Source organism: Peromyscus eremicus, chromosome 4 (assembly GCF_949786415.1).
Source record: "Peromyscus eremicus chromosome 4, PerEre_H2_v1, whole genome shotgun sequence".
NCBI lineage: Eukaryota > Metazoa > Chordata > Mammalia > Rodentia > Cricetidae > Peromyscus > Peromyscus eremicus.
In genome coordinates, this window is record NC_081419.1 from 141,496,284 (window position 1) to 141,518,076 (window position 21,793).

The 21,793-nt window shown below is 47.7% G+C and overlaps 1 protein-coding gene across 2 annotated transcripts in view; it reads left to right on the forward strand.

Moving 5' to 3' along the window:
* Ptpn1 (protein tyrosine phosphatase non-receptor type 1) overlaps window positions 1–21,793 on the forward strand; it is a 58,279-nt gene that overhangs the window by 30,031 nt on the left and 6,455 nt on the right. For both annotated transcript variants that reach the window (XM_059261956.1, XM_059261955.1), the window contains exons 2-5: window positions 2,374–2,464; window positions 5,095–5,195; window positions 8,023–8,121; window positions 13,163–13,300. In XM_059261956.1, coding sequence (XP_059117939.1) covers window positions 2,374–2,464; window positions 5,095–5,195; window positions 8,023–8,121; window positions 13,163–13,300 — 429 coding nt within the window. The remainder of the gene's footprint in view (window positions 1–2,373; window positions 2,465–5,094; window positions 5,196–8,022; window positions 8,122–13,162; window positions 13,301–21,793) is intronic.

Here is a 21,793-nt window from a genome sequence, read left to right on the forward strand (position 1 = left end):
CCCTGCTTTTCCCCGTGGCAGATGGTTTTAAGCGAGTAATACATTCTACCGTGGAGCCAGAAGCGCACATTCACTGTGTGGGACTAGAGTGAACGGGTTAAAGCCAGTGTTGCTGTGTGGTCGGACTGGCTTTTATGCCTGTTTACTTCCATCTCAAATTAGGGCGTGTCAACTGTTCAGCCAAGTTGGAATTTCTGACTAATTGGATCTAAGAGATACTTGAATAGTGGTGGAAATGAGCTTCTCCAAATACAAAACTATTGTTCTGCTTATTTTTTGTTGTTTGTTTTGTTTTGAGACAAGGTGTCATTATGTAGACCAGACTGGCCTCAAATTCATAGTAATTCACCACCTGCCTCTGCGCCCAGAGCGCTGAGATTAAAGGTGTGCACACTTGGGGTCTATCGGGTTCTTTGAGACAGGATCTCCCTGTATAACTCAGGCTGATCTCAACTCAACAGCAGTCTTGCCTCAGCCTCTGAGTACTGGGATTACAGGTGTGCACGGCCACCATGCCTGGCAATTGGGCCCGGTCACCGTGGTCTTAATACTAGCTTTGTGACAGGTCAGACTCTCAGTTCCAGATTCTCAGGAGCCTCTGTCCTGCAGGTGCATCTGCAGGCCTGCCTGCCGTGCATGGCTGCCATCCAGATGCTAAAGACCTTTGCCTGTGTCTCAGTTGCAATCCCGTTGGCTGCATTCAGGCCTCCTTCCTCGGGTAGACTGATGTGTCACAGTGAGTGTGCTGGAGAAGGCAAGCTGTTGACACTGTTGTCTTGGTCATACTGGCAAGAGTCTGTCAGCCTTCAGTTTCCATGGAAGTTTCCTTTGCCATCATTTTCCATTTTGTTTCTTCCCCCTCTTTTCTTGGTTTATGCTTATTCTCAGTGGGGTGGAAAACCTGTTGGGAAAGGGAGTGTGGCTGCTATCTTTGGCTTTCCTTTGGAGTGGCTGTAGGGGGATGGGAGGAGTTCTTTATCTTTTCAACTGAGCTTGTCATTTTTGCTACTTTGTTTTACATGACAGAAGACATTTTTGTTTAGTGTGTCATAGCATCCTGTTCTTAGTTGCTGGATATGAGATCTTATTGTTGTGAGTGTGTCAGTAGTGTTTATTCTCAGTCTTTCTGTACTCCACAGTTTGTGTCTCTGAAGGGCTCTTTCCCTGGCCCTTGTTTTCCTGTTAGATCTGCCATCAGTGGCATTTGTGTGAGAGAGAGTAGAGGCCCACATGCAGATAGATAGAGCAAACAGGCACACCTAGATGCTGGCATCCTTCAGTGCTTCCTGCTGTCTGGTCAGATCATCTGAAGACCTCCCACCTGGAAAGGAAGTGAAGCTGCAGCCCCATGTGAGGGTATAAAAGAAGGCAAGGCCTGAGCTTGGGTGTTTATGTGCCTTGGATGGGTCGTTCACTTTGCACTGTGCCACATTAGCTATTCTGGAGACCTGGTTGACTCTTCCAGAAATTCATCCTTTGATTTCTGCAGAAGTAAGAGCTGGCACAGCAACTCGGAGTAGGGTAGGGTGGCTTCTAGCCCCTCTCAGAGGGAGCTTCACCTACCTGTCACTGGGAGTCTTACCCTTCCTTCCCAGGTGACAGCTGTCCACACCCTGCACATTGTCTCTGGGGGAGTGCGGGGCTGCCCTACTGCTGAACTGTCTGATTTCCAGCTTGTAGACTGCTGTCACCATGGCCTCTTCTCCTGTCCCCTTTTCATGGTAAAGTCTACCAACCCTGAAGTCAAGAGTTTAAACCATTTATAGACACACAGTTTCGTGGTGGTAGCACATTCACAGCACACATGCACTTGTCATTGCCATTGAAAGAGCAGATTGCCCCCAGGCTGCTTTCCGAGACTGGTGGCATCCCAGCAAGAGCAGGCTGGGCCTGTGCAGTCTGAGGAGCAGGAGGAAGCTGCTTCTGTTCATGCAGGGGCGTGTGTGCCTCCAAAGACAGCGGTTGGATGGTGGTGGAGTGTTTATTGATGCATTCCTTTCCAGAAGGTTCCAGTTGGAACTCCAGCCCTGACATTCCAGCACTTCAAGATCTAGCTTGCCCACCACATCCTCCAGCCATCTGCCCTTCTTCCTTGCTGCCCACTCACTGTTCTGACATAAGCCCCCCGCCTCTGCTAGCAGGCCTTCCTAAGTAGTACACTCCTTCCTCCTCTGCATCCTAGCCAGGCCTGGGCCTGCTCGGCATGCTCTGCTCCTGTAACCTTGTGTGTACCTGTGCATTATCAGCTTGTCCTGCCCACACTGCCCAGGCTCTTTGATGTCTGCTCTGTCCTCAGTGCCTGGCTCATGCTCCATTAACTGGATACATTTCTGGTGCATATTCCAAAAGAGAACTCTTTATCCTTTTTTGTAGGATATTCGACATGAAGCCAGTGACTTCCCATGCAGAGTGGCGAAACTTCCTAAGAACAAAAACCGGAACAGGTACCGGGATGTCAGCCCCTGTAAGTACCCACTGTTCCCGCTGCCCCACTCACTCTTCCCAGTTACAGGCTGCCATTGTCCAGGGTGGGGTGGAGGTTGTGACCTCATTGTCTCTTGTTATAAGCACAGGAGACACAGTGTCATAGCTCGCTTTCACTGTTGCAGACACTGGGGCTCCAGTTTCTGGAAATTTTGGTGGTTCAGAGCCCTTCTTTTTAGCTCTGTTGTGGTGAGTCATTTTCCTCCCCTGAAGTGGAGTGGCTTGGGCTTAGTGTCCAGCCTCTTTGGGGTGACTCAGCAGCTGTGCCATTGGCTGTCAGCCTGGTTAGAGCCGCAGTGATGCTCACAGGTTCTCCACTCCACCAGATGTGTAGATCCAGCGGGCCCTTGACTTTCATTGCTTAAGACTGGCAGTGCCCACTGGCCTGAGCCTGCACCTTCTGCCTGGCTCCTAGTCCGGAAATAACCTTCAGAGGAAATAACCGAATGTGTAGAATGTGTGGAAAGCAGGAGAAGCCAGAACTGGACTCAGGACCGGACTCTCCCATTAGCACCCAGGTTTATTGACGCCTCTTGATGTCTGTAGTCATTGTTCCTCAACAAGGATTGTGGCTACTCAAAGCTACATGGCCATTGATCAAGTTCCCAGGGAGACATAAAGGATCTAGGGTTGAACACAAACTGTACCCCTTGGCCAGCCACGCTGATGGCTTTGGTTGTCAGTAACATGGGAGTCACACTCACCTTGCAGGAGTGTGTGGAGGTGAAGCAGCAGTATAAACCACTAAGCCTCGTGCCCTCTCAGAGGCCATTTGAAGTGCGTTTGTAGGTCCTTAGGTGGAGGGTGACTAACCTCACCCCAGCACTTGCTGTTTAAACTTAGCTTGCCTTGGCTGAGGGACACCAGATGTGTTTATGAAAACACAACGACACAGTGAAAACCCTTGCTGATTCTGTTCTGGAGTCCTGGCTAGAGTTTGAGGACAGCGATGTGACCGTAGGAGACTGTCCTTTCCCCATTGCCAGGATGTCCCAGGATATCCACCGGCTGTCCTGGATGGGGGCCAGCAGCTGCAGTGCCCCTAACTGCACATGGGGTCACCCTCAGCATTGCACCCCAATCCTACTCCTGTCTCCCTTTTTCTCCACACGCTCAAGTAGGAAAAGGAATTTTTTGTTCAGGTTATAGGTGCAGGTAAGGTGGTTTAAGGTAAAAAGAGACCTTCCCAGTTTAGAGTGCTGCTGGTGCCGTGGCTGTGGAGCAGACTCGAGCACCCCCACACCCCTCTTTTAACTTGCGCTCAACAAGCACATAAATAAGATGAAGAGCTTGCCCAAGGCCAGCTGGTGCTGTTGGAGCCCTGGAGGTCACCAGTGCCACTCACACAGGGTTTTATTGTTTGTGTTTTGAGAAGTAGGCTCATGCAGCCCAGGCCGGACTCAAACGTACTGTGCCACTAAAGCCAGCCTTGAACTCATGACCCTCCTCCTCCTGTCTTCCTCTCAAGTGTTGGGATTATAAGTGAGTGTTTCCAGGCCTGGTGGACTCAGTCAGTCAATGTATCTATCTATCCACCTACCTGCCTACTTTATCTTTTTGGTCCACTTAAAAGTGACCCAGGCCTCTCCTAACCTCCACAGTGGGAAATGGCAGGTCCAGCTGGAGAGTCTTCGGAACAGAACCCGAAGGCTACTGACTGGGCTCAGTGTTGTTCCCTTTCCCTCTGGGCTCAGGTGAAAGATGGCATTCATCCTGACCAGTCTCCCTTGTGCTATAGCAGAAAGAACAGGTGCTCACCTGGGACAGCCGCAGGGAGAGAATGGCAGCCTGCAGGAGCCACTGCTCTTGGGACAAAGTAGTGAGGGAAACAGAAACAAAGCACAGAGCTTTGTTTGTCAGGAGCCTGTGCAGAACTTCCCGGTGAGTCTGTGCCTAGAATCACATCCATCTGTGTACTTTCACTGTGGGAGAGGGGCTCTTACTTCATTGAATGTCCCCCCTCCCTTGAGACAGGGTCTCACTCTACACCTCTGACTGTCCTGGAACTCACTATGTAGACCAGGCTGGTCTTGAACTCCTGGGTGCTGGGATTAAAGGTGTGTACCACCACTGCCCAGTTTAAATCCCTTCTCAGGGTCTCTGATCATAATGTCTGAATCGCTTCATTGCACATGGCTCGCTGCTGCTCCTTAGGGTGGATACTGTCTGCCCTGCAGTGCTTGAGACTTAGACCAAGTCATCAGTCAGCCCGACCTGAGACCCCTCCATATGTCACGGGGTGCTGGGACAGCTCTTGGTGAATTGCTTCTTTTTACAGCCTTGACTTTACCCTGGGAACCTGTGTTAGGCACCAGGAAGTGGGTCCTTTGATGTTCGCCTGTGATCTGTGGACTGGGGAGGGTAACGCTTGTCCCTTGAAAGGACCTAGGATCTGCATGGTATAGAGTGATGGCTGTCGCAATGGACTGTGACATTATTATACACAGAGCTGTCCGGGGAATGCCAGTCACCCAACATGTGACTAGTTTCACTTGACTAGTGAGGCCCCTGCCAATGCGCATGTCTTCAGGCTGTGGGTCCCTCTAGGCCTTCCGTTAGAACCCAGGCACTCGGACCCCATGATTACCCAGCTCTGCTTTTGTCTTTCAGTTGACCACAGTCGCATTAAATTGCACCAGGAAGATAATGACTACATCAATGCCAGTTTGATAAAAATGGAGGAAGCCCAGAGGAGTTATATTCTCACCCAGGTAACAGGCGGTCTGGACTACCTTTTCATGTCACCTGAAGAGTTTAAGAGTGTTGTTGTGTTCACATCAGATAAGATCATCATGTCCTTGAGAAGTTCAGGCTTCTCATCAACCAAAAAGCAGCAAAAAAGGAAGCATGCTCCCTCAGACTCAGTGTGAGCACAGCGTCTTCCCTGGGCACTGTGAGGTGACACACTGAACTGCCAGTGGTCTCCTGGTGGGCAGGAGAAGACCTTAGACCATGAGACCATGGGGGATGGGGGGGTGGACTTCAGCAGTGAGTGCTTCCACAGCAACTAAGAGGCTAGCGGTCGGCCAGGCACCTCTATCCCAAGTACCATTCAGTGTTCCTCTGGGCCTCAGTAGATGATATGACATCTTAAAAATCCCACAGCTCCAGGCTTCCTTGTGAGAAAGCTTGGTGGGCATCTGTAACACACACTTCACGGTGCATGACCAGAAGACTGAATGTCTGGAAAGAGATTAAGCTTATTCTCAATAATTTTCTCCAGCCTTAGCCTGTTAGCAGCAGGCTGGTTTAAATGGCCATGTGTTGTTTCTGCTAATCTCCTTTATCATTCCATATCACATAGCCTGGGCTGTCGGGCTCTGTCTGCTGTGTGGAAATCAAATCCTAGTGAAGCCAGAAGCTCACAGCCAACACTCTTCCATCACAGCTCTTCTCGTCTTTGTCCCAAGCCAGTTTGTGTGACCAGAAGCATCTCCCATGCCCTCCCTGTCCCCGACCCCCTATCCCCACTCCGGCCAGTCAGCATGTGTAGCACCAGTGGGCTGTCTTCAGCCCTGTGGATACAAGGCCAACCTTTCCAGGCCTCAGCCAGGGAGGGTCCTCCCAGCACCTCTGTATTTGAGTGGGCAGCTGCTCGAGATTCCTGAAGAAGGTGGAGCCTGCTGCTGAGAGGTTGAGGCACCAGTAACTTCCTGAGAATCTATGTAGAGAAGTCAGCATTCTTGGCTTCAGCCATTCGTCTGCAGTTGAGGTCAGAAAGACTTGGTATAGGTGTTGACCCATTATAAGGTATGTGATGCCCAAGTCAAATGAGCACTTAGCATTTTTTCTCTGAGGGGCTGAGGTTGGGGCCTGGTGGTAGAGCACTTGCCTAACATGTAAGGCCCTGGGTCTAGCCCCCAGTATTTCCAAAAAAAAAAAAACCCACTGCTAATGACAAAAAGCATTCATTAGACCCAGGTGTTGTGGTTCATACCTGTGATCCCAGCACTTGATAGGCTGAGGCAGGAGACTTGCCACATGTTTGAAGATACATAGGGAGTTCCAAAGGCCAGCCTGGGCTAGACTTAGGGAAGTAGAAAGAGAAACTCGAGAGTTACTTTTACCCCTATCTCAACCCCGGGCCCTGGCAACTGTGTGAGACCTGTGACATTCTGCTGGGCAATGTAGCACCATGTGCGTTCTCACGAGAAGATGCCATGGATAACTTCTGCAGCCCTAGGGCTTCATACAGACTCAAAACAGTCTGACCCCAAAGGAGTGTTGCTTCCAGGGAGACCCAAATGTTTTCCAAGCCACAAACCAAGAACCCTTCCTGTTACATTCAGCGTTATTCCTTCTAGAAACCACATAGTCTGTACCTCCTGTTGTAAAAGGTAGAGGCTGGAAAGAGCAGGGGACGTAGGGCTGTCCTTCACCTCCATCACAAAGGGACAGCCAAGTCTGGGCTGTGCCCTTTTAGGTCTTGGCAGCTGCAGAGCTGGGTGGTGCTTGAAGATGGGAATGGTACCTGGTGAGTTGCAGAATGCAGAGTTGTTTGTACCCACGGTGGGGCTGAGGGTTTGGATCCTTGAGCAGTTTAGAGGATGAAGGACCTAGGTGGCCATCAGGTACCCTGGACATCCACCTGCCACCCTGGCTCTGTTACCTGAGGGGAAGTCACCTGTGTGATGCTGTTGTCAGAACCCTTACCTCACACTTCAGACAGAAGCACCCGGGGAAAGAATGAGAAGATGCCAAGTGCTGGTGCAGGGAAGAAAAGTATGCTTGGGTCAAAATAGGTGAGAACGGAGACTATTCTAGAAGAGGTTCTGGCCCAAAGATGTGACCATCCCTGGAGTGGATGCTTTCCTGTGGTGTCCCACAGGGCTAAAGCGAACTTGCAGCATTTACCAGTCATCTATCACCATCACTAGGTGGGCTAGCTGCTCAGCGGACACTGGCCATGCATACATAGGTCTTCCGAGCCCTCGGGCCACCTCTGAGACCATTTGTGGGCCACATCTGTCCCATTCCTTGGTTCAGCTCTCAAAGCTGTCCATGCTTAGGCTCCCCAGTACTAGTTGTGAGAAAAAAGCCCCACTCTGTGCTGGGTACTTGCTCTGTTCTAGGTGCTGTGCTGAGTCCTTCACCTACAGCACTACTGTTACTTATACACCCTGGGAACAGGCGTTGCTTTTAATCCAGTGGGCCATGTGGGGAAGCAGGCGTAGAGAAGCCGAGTGACTTGTTGAAGTTAGAAGGTGACAGGTTTTTAAAGCAGGGTCTGGGACTGCCAGAGCACAGTGGGGGCCCTGCCCCATGCTGCCTCTCCCCATCAGGAGCTTTGTCCTTTACCCACCTGCTCTTAGGCAAGGAACCCTGTACAGCCCCTCAGCCACCAGCCCAGACCAAGAAACAGTCTGCACTGAGATCAGATGTGACCTTTCACCACACGATGGGATGCGGGACTAGGTGACTGACCGCAGGGCAGGCAGCCTCGGCAGCCATTCTGCCCGACCCTGCAAACACTCACTGGCTGACTGCATGTTGTGTTTGTGTCCAGTGTTGTACAGTGTGTATTTCGTGTGTTTGCAGGGCCCTTTGCCAAACACATGTGGGCACTTCTGGGAGATGGTGTGGGAGCAGAAGAGCAGGGGTGTGGTCATGCTCAACCGTATCATGGAAAAAGGCTCGGTAAGTTCGTGCCATAGCCCCTTGCTGCTGCTGTCCACGTACACACAGCCTGTAAAGCTCCCAGTCCCCTGCGTCTTTGTTTTCCTGCTCCTTTACATGACACCTCCTTTACATGACACCTCCTTTGTTTTAAGAAGGTGAGCATTACATAATCAAACACTGGTTACAAACAAGTCAAGTCTGACTCTAGGGAGCAGCAGCGCTGCTGAGCCCGACGCAGGCCTCGCGCCTTCCTGGCTCTGCTCCCTGGGACTGCCGGTGGAGTGTCTCTTCACCGAGCCCAGACTGTGCCTCTTGAGGGCAAAGGTGCCTCTGCAGAACTGGGGGACCCCAGCTCCAGATTTGATGTGCCACCATGACCTCTGCTGGTGAGTTGGCTTCAGGACACATGGCTCTCCTGAAATAGCTCCCCTGAGGCTCTGCCCCTGTAGCAGCCCTCCCCCTCAGCCTGCTGCTTCCAGTCCCTTCTGTCTCACACTTGCGGGGTGGTCTCTGTCACTTGGGTCTCACCACACTCTCACCTCTAGGGTACTCACTGAGGCGACTTGCAGACCCCGAGTGGCTGGACCTGTTACCTAGACCCGACTCTCACTCCTCAAACCATAGCCCAGACAGGTCTCCGGTTAGTTTCTTACCCTGTCCTTTGGGCCAAGGGTCTGGGTCATAGTGACACTGTGTCTCAGATCTGTCATCAAACAACCAGTCCTTTGGTCCCTTCCCTCTTCCCATTCCTGTGATGGGCACTGAAGACTGGCTTGGAGTGCTGCCCAAGGCCAGCATGGGGCAGAGCCAGCAGCCTCTCTCTTCCCTCCCTGGACTTGGTTGGCACTGATAAACTCTGCAGCTCCAGAGATTGAGGTCCCTGGAAAAGACGAGCTAAGAATTGTTGGGACCAACTGCAGCAGTAGCCAGGAGCAGAGAATGGGATGTCCCAAGGCCTGGCCAGGCACAGGCACTGTCTGTCTGTTGCTCTAGCTTCCTCAAACTCTCAAGAATGTGAGGTTGCCAAAGAACCCTTCCATCCCCTCCAGAGACAGTGGTCACACTGAGGGTGGACCAGGTGCACGGAGTGAGGACTAGGCATCACAAGCAGGTTGCCCCCCACACAGAGCACAAGGGTCCCAGTCACTCGTGGTGGCTTTCCTGAGGCAGCTAGCTGCCATACTGTTGTCTGGTGCCCACCTCCTGTCTTCTGTAGAGCACAGTAATAACAGATGTGTGGTCAGTTGTGCGGTGTGGTCAGGTGACAACACCAGGGGTGGAGTTTGAAATCAGCCTGTTATCACAGAATCCTCAGACGTGGGGGCTGGAGAGAGCGCAGACTGCCGACTGCCCTTCCAGAGGACCCAGGTTCCATTCCCAGCACCCACATAGCAGCTCGCAGCTGCCTGTGATTCAAGTTCCAAGGGATCCAACAACCTCTTTTTTTTTTTTTTTAATTTTATTTATTTATATTTTGTGTATGAGGGCTCTACATGTCTACCTGCATGCCATAGGAGGGCATCAGATCCTATTATAGATGGTTGTGAACCACCATGTGATTGCTGGGAGTAGAACTCAGGACCCCTGGAAGGGCAGCCAGTGCTTTTAACCACTGAGCCATTTCTCCAGTCCCCAACAACCTCCTCTGACCCCAGTGGGCACCAGGCAAGCACATGGTGTGCAGGCAAAACACACATACACATAAAACGTAAATAAAATATTAAATATTTTTTTAAGTCACCAGATGTGGCAGGATTTACTGTGCATGTGTGTAAGGGTACACATGCTTGTGTATATACTTACACATGTAAATATGTTGCTAGGGGTCCTGATGACCCTTTATAGTTAGCTCTTTGCATTAGCAGCTGTTAATCACATTATAAGGAATGGTGTCTGTTTTGTAGTTGAATAAGTGCCACCAGGTCTGGCTTTCAGCACCCTGGGCTTATCATAAGTAGATCCACCATGACCACCTTCCTCAAGATTCCTGTTTGCCATTGGAAGCCCAGCTGGTCAGCTGGCTGCTGTTTCCCACGGCAGCATGGCAGTGGTCCTTTAGAACTATTCTGCTCCTCTTAGGGCCGTTGGAACAGTGTGCCTTGTGTGAGGTGCACATCAGCAACCCCGGGGTGAGTAGAGTACAAGAAGGGTACCTGTTGCTGCCCCACTCACCTAGTTCCAACCATCCCCAGCCCAGTAAAGCTGGGCTCCAGAGGCCCTGGACTACATGTGCACTCTGGGTCCTGTTTCCTCTCAGACATGTGGGTGCTGGCCTTCTACCTTTGGGACATGGACCTGGTGCTTATGAATCCAACCACACTATAGGCTGTGTGCATTAGACTGGGGTGCCCAGGGGCCAGAGTTCTTGTTAGTTCAATTTGAAATTTAACTTAGACATGGCAACATGATGTGTGCTGTGTGTAAGCATGGGACTGTTGTTTATACAGTGGGAGGCCTTTTTCTCTTGTAAAACCCTGTGAGAGCCAGAGTTGGGGTTCAGGTACTTGGTACTCAGGTACTTAGCCCAGGATCCTTAGCTCTGGGACCTGCTCACTTGTCAGTATTAACATCCTTTGGGGATGAAACAAGCCACCCTGTCGGAGAGACAGCACTGACCATCACAGCTTCTTCCTCAGACTGCCTGGCTCTTTGTTTTGTAAGGACTTGGATGAGCTTCAGGCCTCATGGTGGAGATGATATTAAACTTGGGGTACCAGCAAACTGGTATTGCCACCTTCCTGTATGGGGCTGGCCAAAGGGTTTTGATGTCAGTTCCAGTGATGGCCTGCTCGCATTCCAGTAAAAGTCAGGCTTCCGCTCAAGGCTAACTGGAAGTAGGGAGTGTGCTGTTTTGTTTTGTGTTTAAAGCAGAAATTTTTACAGGAAATGACAGAGCAGAGTGTGGTCCTATAGACACCTAATTAAATGTTGGTTGATGGACGTTTGGCTGTGGGCCAGAATGCCTCTGAAATCATAGATTTTGCTTAAGTAGAGATCTGCCAGGCTTATTCTGGGATTCTGCTGTGGAAGTGAAGGGTAGAGTCTGCCCGCCTTGCCTCTGAGGTGAGGACACTCACTCCCTCGTCTGTACTGACAGACTCTTGGCATTCTCCCTACTCATGGTGAGTGCCCACCCTAGCATGGTGGCCTGGGGTCTGACTGTGGGAGTAAGTGACTCAGGTCTCTCGGTTCACTGGCACCTGGCCTCTGTGTTAGGATGTTAAGATCTGCTCCCATGCTGACAGGTTGGCCCTGGTTGAGAGGCCCATCTCTCTAGCTGGTCTTCGAAGATGGGATGGGTCATGGGTTGAGTAGGCCAGACCTTGAAACCAAGCTCTTGAGAAAGCCCTCTTGGCTTCCGTCCTGGGATTGGAAAGCTCCTTCCCTGTTGGCATTGTAGGCCCTTGGGTCCTGTACTGCTTTCTCTACCTTTTGCATTGGTTTGGAAGGAGGGGGGCAACACTGAGCCCCAGAAGAGCAAGTCCAACAGGCCTCTGCAGTTCTATTCAGCCTTGGCAGCCCCAGCCCCAGGTGATGTCTCAGGCCCCTGGGCTGCCCCAGCCCCACTGTGCTCTGGTCTTCCTTGTCTTGTCCCCTGCTTTCCCCTGAGACGTTCTCCTGCCACCCATCAGAACCTTCTCTCCAAAGTGCCTCTTTGACCTCTTTCTTTGCTTGGCTAGCCTGAGCATCCTCCTCCTCTGAATCCTGAGGTCATATGTGTTCGCAGTGTCTCCCCGATGTAACAGGAATCTTAAAAGTTCTTATTAATAAAAACAAATCCTGGCCAGGTATTGGGGTGAAATGCTGGATGGTTAGAGAGACAGAACAAGCCACAGCTAACCTCACCTGGCCAACTTCTCAGCTGGTCTTGTTTCCTCAGACTGGAAGCCTCTGTGTCCTCATCCGAATGACTCTCAGCTGAACTGTGCTGCTGGAAGCCTGAAAGCTTAACCAGCTAAATGCTTCTAGTTTCTGGTCCTCACGCCTTATATACCTTTCTGCTTTCTACCACCACTCCCTGGGATTAAAGGCTCGCTTTCTGGGATTAAAGGCGTGTGTCACCATGCCTGGCCATTTCCAATGTGGCCTTGAACTCACAGAGATCCAGAGGGATTTCTACCTCTGGAGTGCTAGGATTAAAGGTGTGAGTGCCACCATTTTCTAGCCTTTGTATCTAGTGGCTGTTTTTTCTCTGACCCCAGATAAGTTTATTAGGGTGTACAATATTTTGGGGAACACAATACCACCACACCCCTCCTTTGCTCTCCCCATCCACGCACCCACCCTGAGAGAGGGAACATCTCTCCCAGCAGACTGGACCAGCCTGGGACAGTTTAGATGTGTGAGTTCTGTGTGTTCTGTACCAAAGAGCAGCATACTGCATTCCTTGAGGAGGATCAAGTTCTCTGGGGTCTCCTCTGCCTGGGTACCCTGTCAGTCCTGCCTTGGAGACCCGGAACAGCTGCCTGCCGCAGGACCATCTGAACTTACTGTGCCGAGTCTGTGAGACGGAGTTCCAGCCCCGTCTTCTTTCCTAAATCCCAGACCAAATCTTTGAGTTCATCAAAAGCTGTAATTATCAGCATCTGGCTCAAGATCAAGTGGTTTCTGAAGTTGGCAGAGTAGAGGAGCCAGGAGGACTTCCGACTGAACCAAATTGAACGAACCAGTGAGCTGCACCTCTTGGCTGTCTTCCCCTCTAGCCGGCCGGCTGACTGCTGCCTCTCAGCCTGACAAGGCTCCAACCCTCCATCCTGTTGCTGTGGGTTTCCTCAGGGGGCTCTGGTCACACTGAGATGCTACAGAAGGTGTCTGTGAGGGGCATGGCTTCTGTGGTGTGTGGTTTCACCTCATGCCAAGGACTAGAACCCTCTGTGCTGTGCTGCTGTTGCTGGGTGGGAGGTGTGAGCTCTGCCACAAAGCTGCGGGGCCAGGGTAGGGGCTGTACTGACTGGGAGACCCCAGACTCTGAGTTACCGTAAAGTTAGCAGACCACCCTCCAGTCCTCCTGCCTCATGTAGCAGCCGCTCAGAATAATCTAGTGTTGTTCTTCCCCCAGTTAAAATGTGCCCAGTATTGGCCACAGAAAGAAGAAAAAGAGATGGTCTTTGATGATACAAATTTGAAATTGACACTGATTTCTGAAGATGTCAAGTCATATTACACGGTGCGACAGTTGGAGTTGGAAAACCTAGCCGTAAGTATGGCGTGTGCCAACTCTTCCAGAAAGTGTTGCCTTGCTTTTGTCTGTAGTCCTTGGGTGCTAGTTCCGCGGTAGTGGTCCCCAGGAATTGTGAGCTCTGTGCACAGTGTGGACGGCCCCCCACCATGGTAGGCAGGGCTTGCTGCTGTAGGAGCCAGTGCCCAGGCACCAGTGAAGGGCAGGATACAAGGCCTCCACAGCACTTTCTGACCTGTGACACCTGTTCACACAGTTCCGAGGGAAAGGCAGCTGCTTCCTGAGTGGTCTGCTCTGCCTGTGGGACTGGAGGGCTGAGGGGGGTGTCTGCAGGGGAAATGACAGCGAGCTTGTACCTCCCCATTGGCTGGTCTGTGGGAAGGAGGAGGGCGCTCATCCCACTGTCCAGGTCTCCTGCAGCTGAGACTTGGGTAGACTTGCCACTAAGAGGAGGTCCCGGGGCATGGCAAGACCCTGTAGTTAGGATCAGTAGAAGCTCTGCTCGTAGTACAGAGCTGTGACTGAGGAAGCCATGGGAGTCCCAGGCAGGGTGGAGCCACCGTTGGCCCACTTTGCCTAACTGCTAGAGTAGGGCCAAGGGACATCTCCCCATGTCTTTGCTTTTTCTAGTTTCAGACTAGGTTCTAGGAGTCATGGGCAAGAGGTTAGTAGGTACGGGGGATCTGAAGAGCAGAGGGGAGCTGGGGTAACGGCTAGATTGCCGGAGTGAGGCTTGTTGAGCCATAGGGAAAGGTTGGGGTCTGCTGAAGTGACAGAAGCATATTCTTAGACTTCTCAGAGCTCCTGCTTGTGGTAAGACCAATTCTAGAACCTGGCTTAGGTTGCTGGAGTAGAGAGAAGAATGAGGCCCTGTCATGGCCTAGCAGAGGAGCCTGGAGCATGGGATGAGGTCACTGACACTCTGGAATATCACTGGCAGGTAGGAGTACGGTAGACCCTATCTAATGCTTTCCAGTATTAGTATTTCCAGTAAAGCCTGGCTTTAAAAGTGATCTCTGATAATCTCTGGGAAACTTCTGTTTGTTGAAGGAGACAGAATTCAGAGTGAACTCCAGAAGTTTGTCTGTTCATGGCAGAGCGAGGACAGAAGCGCCTAGACTTCGTTTGGGGTTGCTGCTTTGGGGGTGGTTTGCTTGTATTGAGACAAGGGCTCACTAGCAGCCCATTCTGGCTTCACGTTTACAGTCCACCAGCCTCTGCCTCCTGAGTGCTGGGATTACAGAACAGGCCAGCTCAAGGTTTCAACATTAGGACTTTTCTGGGGCCTAGCACAGAGTCCTTTTGAAGAGATGACCAGGGAGGAAGAAGGTGGTAGAAGAGGAGCCCCATGTTCTTTTTAGGGATAAAAAGAAGGCTCTTTTTGCATGTTTCTTCTAAACCAATTTTTTTTTTTTTTTTTTTTTAAAGATTTTTATTTATTACATATACAGCATGTATGCCTGCAGGCCAGAAGAGGGTGCTAGATCTCATTACAGATGGTTGTGAGCCACCATGTGGTTGCTGGGAATCGAACTCAGGACCTCTGGAAGAACAGTCAGTGCTCTTAACCTCTGAGCCATCTCTCCAGCCCCCAATTTTTAAACCTATTTGAAGCTCCTCCTTCTCTTCACCGAGTACAAGTGGTGTTTGCTTTTGCAGGGCGGCGGCAGAGCTGCTGCAGAGTCTTTCCTTTGTCCAGCTGTGCACACCACCCTGTGTCCAGTGGCCACACTGAGGCTTGGCCATGTCTTTCATGCGTACTTTACAGACAGATGGCACCTTGGTATCACCAGGCCTAGCCTGGACATCTGTATTTCCATCTTTCCTCTCACAGGCTGCTGGCCCTCTCTGTAGTTCTGGGGCCGTGCCCTCTAGGGTCTTGCCTTCAGTGGCCTCCTTTAAGAATACTGGACTGTAGCTGGGTGGTGATGGCGCACACCTTTAATCCCAGCACGTGGAAGGCTGAAGCAGGTACATCTCTGAGTTCAAAGAGAGCCTGGTCTACAGAGTGAGTTCTGGGGCAGCCAGGGCTACACAGAGAAGTGCTGACTCGAGTGACAAAAGAAAAACTTCTGGTCAGTGGCGCAGGCGAGATAGCTCAGTGTAGCATTGCAAGTTGTCTTCTGACCCCCAGACGTCCACACGATGTGTGGCACCCCTCACCCCCAAATAAATATTTATAAAAATCCCGGATGATCTAGGAAAGAGCAGAGTGGAAGCAGGTGTTGGAGGCCATTGTTTTGCCCAACTGCAGGGCACTATAAGACAGTTCTGCAGATGAGTGTGGTCCTTAAGGTGAGGGAGGGTGTGGTAAATGCACAGGCAGTTGCCACTGGAGTCATAGCTGATGCTACCTACACCTGTATGGCAGCTGCCTTGGCAATCCGTCTTTGGAGACTTGAATTAATCGTTTTTTTTCCCTAAGTAACAATTGCCTAAACCATCCCAGTGGTCTCCCTGAGCCACCCAGACCTGTAGCACGAATTCTAATTGGTCTTAATAATAAAAACCCAGAGTCAATTATCGGGGTAAATGCTGAAAGATCAGTAAAGGAGCCAACAACTAGAGAGACTTCTTACCTCTACTGAATCCTCAGCCTGAAAGGGGGCTAAGCTCCTGTCTCCTCCCGTCTTATATTCCTCTCTCCGCTCAGCCATATCACTTGCTAATACTGAGATTAAAGGCGTGAGATCTCAAGGGCTGGGATCAAAGATGTGTGCCACCACTGCCTGGCTGTTTCTCTTTTAGACTAGATCAATCTTGTGTAGCCCAGGGTGGCTTTGAACTCACAGAAATCCGTCTACCTCTACCTCCTGAGTGCTGGGATTAAAGGTGTGTGCCACCACTGCTTGGCCTCTATGGCTAACTAGTGGCTTAGCGCCTCATGCTGATCTTCAGGCAAGCTTTATTCTTAGATCACAAACAAAATACCACATTTCCCTTTTTTTGTCTAAAATTTTAAAAAAGGTTATAATATAAGAAACTATATGCAATAAGTACAATAAATATATACAGACAATAAATACATCAACAATATCTAGTCCATTTATATTTGACAAATTCAGAGAAAATACTAAAATACTCCATTATCAATCCTATCTTGGTGAGTCCAAATTCTTGTACCTAATTCACTTTCTATCCTAACTTGCATTACCAACCCAAAACTTATCTTTTGATGTCTCTTAACCTTATACACTTTACATCTCTTTAGTGAGTTTCTTTTTTTTTTTTTTTTTTTTTTTTGAGTCTGGTAACAAGGAAAACTATAATTATAAAGTCCTCAACTCCATCAGAGACTCCATAGGGAAATATTACCTGAGTAAGCAGGAAGTGCAGGCAAACAACTTGCAAAAAAGGTGAGAAATGCTGGGCGGTGGTGGTGCATGCCTTTAATCCTAGAACTTGGGAGGCAGAGCCAGGCAGATCTCCATGATTTCGAGCCCAGCCTGGTCTACAGAGTAAGTTCCAGGAAAGGTGCAAAGCTACACAGAGAAACCCTGTCTCAAAAAACCGGGGAAAAAAAAGTGAGAAATGACAGAAATAGCTGGCTGCCTGGACAGTCACCCAAGATTCCTTTGCAATATTGGGGCGTCCATCTTTGGCCTCAGGTCTACAGACTTTTCTATGAAGCAGGATTTTTGAAGGACTGTCCCACCTTATTTTGGCAAGGTTTGGCAGTCACTTTCTTGTAGTCAGAAGTTTTCCTGTGTCCTGCCTGGTCCTGCAGCTGCTCAGACCCAAGTAAACACACAGAGGCTTATATTATTTACAAACTATATAGTCTATGGCAGGCCTCTTGCTAGCTAGCTCTTATATCTTACATTAACCCATTTCTATTAATCTATGTATTGCCACATGTTCCTTGACTTTACCTGTGTCCCATTGCATGTTGCTCCTTGGGCAGCTGGCTCACGTCTTTTCCCTTCTCCTTTCTTCTTCCTGTATATCTGCTTGTATTTCCTGCCTGCCTATAAGCTGCCTTGCCATAGGCCAATACAGCTTTATTTATCAACCAATCAGAGCAACACATATTCACAGCATACAGAAAGACATCCTACAGTACTTCCCCTTTTCTGTCTAATCAAAAAGGAAGGTTTTAACTTTAATATAGTAAAATTACATATAATAGAATAGTTATCAAGCAGGAATTACAATTACAATATCTAGTCTATTTATATTTGGCAAAATTAAGGAAAATATTCTATCTAGCCTATATTTATGAGTCTAAAGTTTCATATCTAATTTATCTTTTATCATAACCAATGAAAATTATAATTATAACTATCTAGTCTTCAACTACATCAAAGACCTCAGAAGGATATAATATTAACTACGTAAACAGGAAGAGAATTGTAAGCAACTTCCAAAAATCTAGAAGGACAGAGACAGTTTGTAGGGAAAGGGTTGCAACCAATTTACTTACACAGTTGGCTGCCTGGACAGTCACCCAAAGTTCCTCTGTAATGTGGGGCATCCATCTTCAGCCTATAGGACCAGAGTCTCTCAGTTGCTTCTCCCTGTGTCCTGCAGAATGTCTGGCAGTCTCCTCTGCAAAGCAGGAACCTGAAGGACCATCTCGCCTTGTTTTGGCAAATGTAGCGGGAATGTTTCTCAGGTCCCGCCTGGCCCCCTGTGGAACCACAGCCACTTATAAAATAATCACTCAGAAGCTTATATTAATTATGACTGCTCAGCCATTAGCTCAGGCTTATTACTGACTAGCTCTTACACTTAAATTAACCCATAATTCTTATTTGTGTTTAGCCATGTGGCTTGGTACCCTTTCTCAGTTCTGCCTTGTCAACTTGCTTCCTCTGTGTCTGACTGGTGACTCCTGACTCTGCCCTTCCTCTTCCTGTCTCTCTCCTGGATTTCCCTTCTGCCTATAAGCTGCCTTGCCATAGGCCAATACAGCTTTATTTATCAACCAATCAGAGCAACACATACTCACAGTAAATAGAAAGACACTCCACAGCATTTTCTTTTGTGTCCTGCTTTTCCAGTTTGGACAGTATACTCTCAGCAGTCGAGGCAAGAGCACTTTTTTGCCCAGTAGCTTACTTTTGGCACAAAGAAAGTAAACTCCATATGGAGTTTCTTCGATGCCTATCATCTTCTCTCAAGTAGATTAGTGCTGCCAGGAGCAAACATGTCTCATTGTCATTAAAAAAGGGGGGGGGGGTACTTACGTTATAAAAACATCTTAAATGCCATATTTTGTAGATCTCTGAAGTGTTTGAAGACAACTTGTCTACCTAAAATATATGTTTGACCTTGAAAACATACCTAACATACAATAGGTAACTAACTACTAACCTACATTTCTTTCTTATCCTAAAGAGTTTGTAGTAACTTTCAAGGACTAGCAATTTTCATTACATTGTTAAATCTAATGTTTAGGTACAATACATTGAACAAGATTAGAAATGTATGTACAGTACGTTCTAAAAAATAATCTGAACTTTGTATCATTATACAAAGATCCATATCAGTGTAAAATTTTTAAAAACAAGTAGTTGCTTTTTAGAAGTAGATTCAATAATCTATCCTTTCATCCTATCATTTCCATATCCCCCCTTTTTTCTTTTTGAAACAAGAACCCTGAATCTAATCTCCTTTGTTCAGCTTTTTTCCTGACCATTACCAATAACAACTTGTAACCAACCTCCCTAAACAATGACACATATCCATAACCCATTGAATGACCAAAAACTGCCCATCCCACCTCTTGAGAATGTGGGCGTTGTGTTCTTAAAATTGCTTCCTCCTGTCTGGGAGCGATGGGGGAAACCTGAAAAGAAAAATTTGGGTTAATTGTCAAGTACTGGGAGAGGTAACTGTTATCATTTGTTGTCCAGTCTCTTTGTAATGGGAAAGTAAGTGCACAGCTTGTCTCAGGTCCTGGCTAGAGTAGTCTGTGAGGCTGGATCATCTCAGCTAGCCACCTTGAAATTGTCTTGAGCAGTTTATAGTCCAAAGCTGATCTTAGGTGGTGTTTGTCAGCTTAGTGGCATTATCATAGTCCATGTGGAATCATCATAGTGGGGCCCCATCATCCTTTTGGAGACTTCAAAGGTCACTGTTAGGTGTGGTCATGGTTCATTGCAGAAAACTTAAACATTTTAAATGTCATATGCAGCAGATCTCAAAGAGTTTAAAGGATCAATATTTGTTATGTACATCCAGAGTACAAAACCTTAATTCCTAGTTACTTGATAGAGACCCAAACCTGAAATCATGTACAGGAAACTAGATGAAACCTTTTTTCTAGAATTAGTTAGTACTCTATATGACCATTAATATCATGATAAAAAGTTTAAAATATATATGTGTGTGTGTATGTATGTATGTAAATGTGTGTGTACATATATTGATCTTATAAATTTTGAGATAATATTCATATCTTAAGAAAAGCTTTAAGGAGTCAAAATAAAGCCAAAAGATCATGAGACTAGTAGCAGTAGAATAGTCCCTTAATTTTGGTTTTTCTTCTGTCCCATATCATGTGGCTCTTCTGACATGAAACAGAGATTTTGGATTTTACTTTAACAAGCGTGCTTAGGTTTAGAGAAGGAAAGAGCCACACTCTGACTCCAAAGCCAGCTTTAATTTTCAATTAAATTGGGACTACAAAAAGGCCATTTGCATAGAGAACAGCAGAAACAAACATTTGTGAAGATTTATAAAATTTTTATCCTGTTGGAGATGTGATATACCAATAGGCCAATTTGCTCTTTTTCTTGGGACATTTTTTTTTGGTGTGGATGATTTGTTCTTTTCCTTCACATGTCTCATTTGTCCAGTGGTCTTCAGATTCCTTAGCTGGATACCTTCATTCTCCTGAAAAGACAAAATCAAAACCTTTCCCCATCCCTAACTTTGGGGAGGTTCCCTTTTGGCAAGTTATATCTGATCAAATGAAAAGTATTTTTAAGTCTTAAAAGTTTGTTTAGATTGAATGGTCTCTCTTGTCTCTTGTTCATATCTAGTCTTTATCATATTTGCTTTATGGTTTCTCCTGAATTTTTTTGTTCTCTCTTCTATAGGTGTTCTATTATCCAGAGCAGTATGGTTTTTTACAATAGGCATTAGATTCTTTAATTGTTCTGAGAAGGAGTTTCTTCCATGATTACAAGAAACAACTGAACCGAATTTGGCACTAGAGGCCTGCGAGAGGCCACTCAAGGCATTTCCCAATGGCAGAGGGTTACCTTGACTGTCCCTTAGTGATCTACATTTATTAGTCCAATGTCTGCCTTTGCCACACCCTCTGCATACTCCAGAAGGGAGGGGAATTCTGTTGGGATTATTCTTAGAAAAAACATTGTTTCTAGGAACTCCCTGTTTACAATTCCTTTTTAGGTGACCTTGTTTACTGCAATTGAAACACTTGACATTTTGATTTTTCTTCAAATCAAATCTATGGAAATCACCTCTCCTGTCCAAGCATCATCATGGTTATGAGATTCAATATTGGCTATATCTCAGATCCATTCCTCTAAGGGTGCTGATCTTGCCTTTAACGGCCTAATTACCTTTTTGCATTGTGCGTTAGCATTTTCAAAAGCCAGAGATTCAATTATTATTTGTCTAGCATCTGAATTGATATCATTCTATTTACTGCTGAAGTCAGTCTTTATAAGAAATCAGTGAAAGTTTCTGTTGAGTCTAGCATAACTTTAGTAAATGACTCAATTTTCTTTCCTACTTCTTCAATTCTGTCCCAAGCATTTCAAGGCTGCTGCACACACAAAGCCAGGGTGTGGTCATCATAGAGATTGCCTTTCTATATTAGCATAATCTCCCTCTCTAAGAAGTTGGTTTTAGCTGGGCGGTGGTGGCGCACGCCTTTAATCCCAGCACTCGGGAGGCAGAGCCAGGCGGATCTCTGTGAGTTCGAGGCCAGCCTGGGCTACCAAGTGAGTTCCAGGAAAAGGCGCAAAGCTACACAGAGAAACCCTGTCTCGAAAAACCAAAAAAAAAAAAAAAAAAAAAAAGTTGGTTTTGGGAGATTTCCAAACCTCTCACCCCACTTTGTTGTTCAATGGTTTTAGCCTCATCTTTCCACCAGGTCCTCCATTATAATTGGAGACCAGCTTCCAAGAGTGCTGTAAGCAAATCTCTCCAGTCTTGAGGGATAATTCTATTACAAGTTGGCCACGAGTTTAACATCTGCTTCACCACAAAAGGTGAAGAATGCATGCCATATGAGACTATCACTTCCTTGAATCTCCGAAATCTAAAATTTGCACAGGAGTCCACTCAGCTCTTATATAGCCTTGGGGATATCTATCATTTGGCAGTTCCTGTAAGGTTACTGGATAAATTAAGGTTGGCTGTTTGAAAACCTTAGGCTGCTCTTCTGTAACCTTACAATGCAATGCTGAGATTGGTTCTCTCTCTGTCTGGGTCTGAATATCTCTGTGATCTATTTTAATAAGTTTTTCTAAAACTTGTATCTTAGCATTCATATTAACCAACTTTTTTAGTAATAAAACAAAAGATCAAACA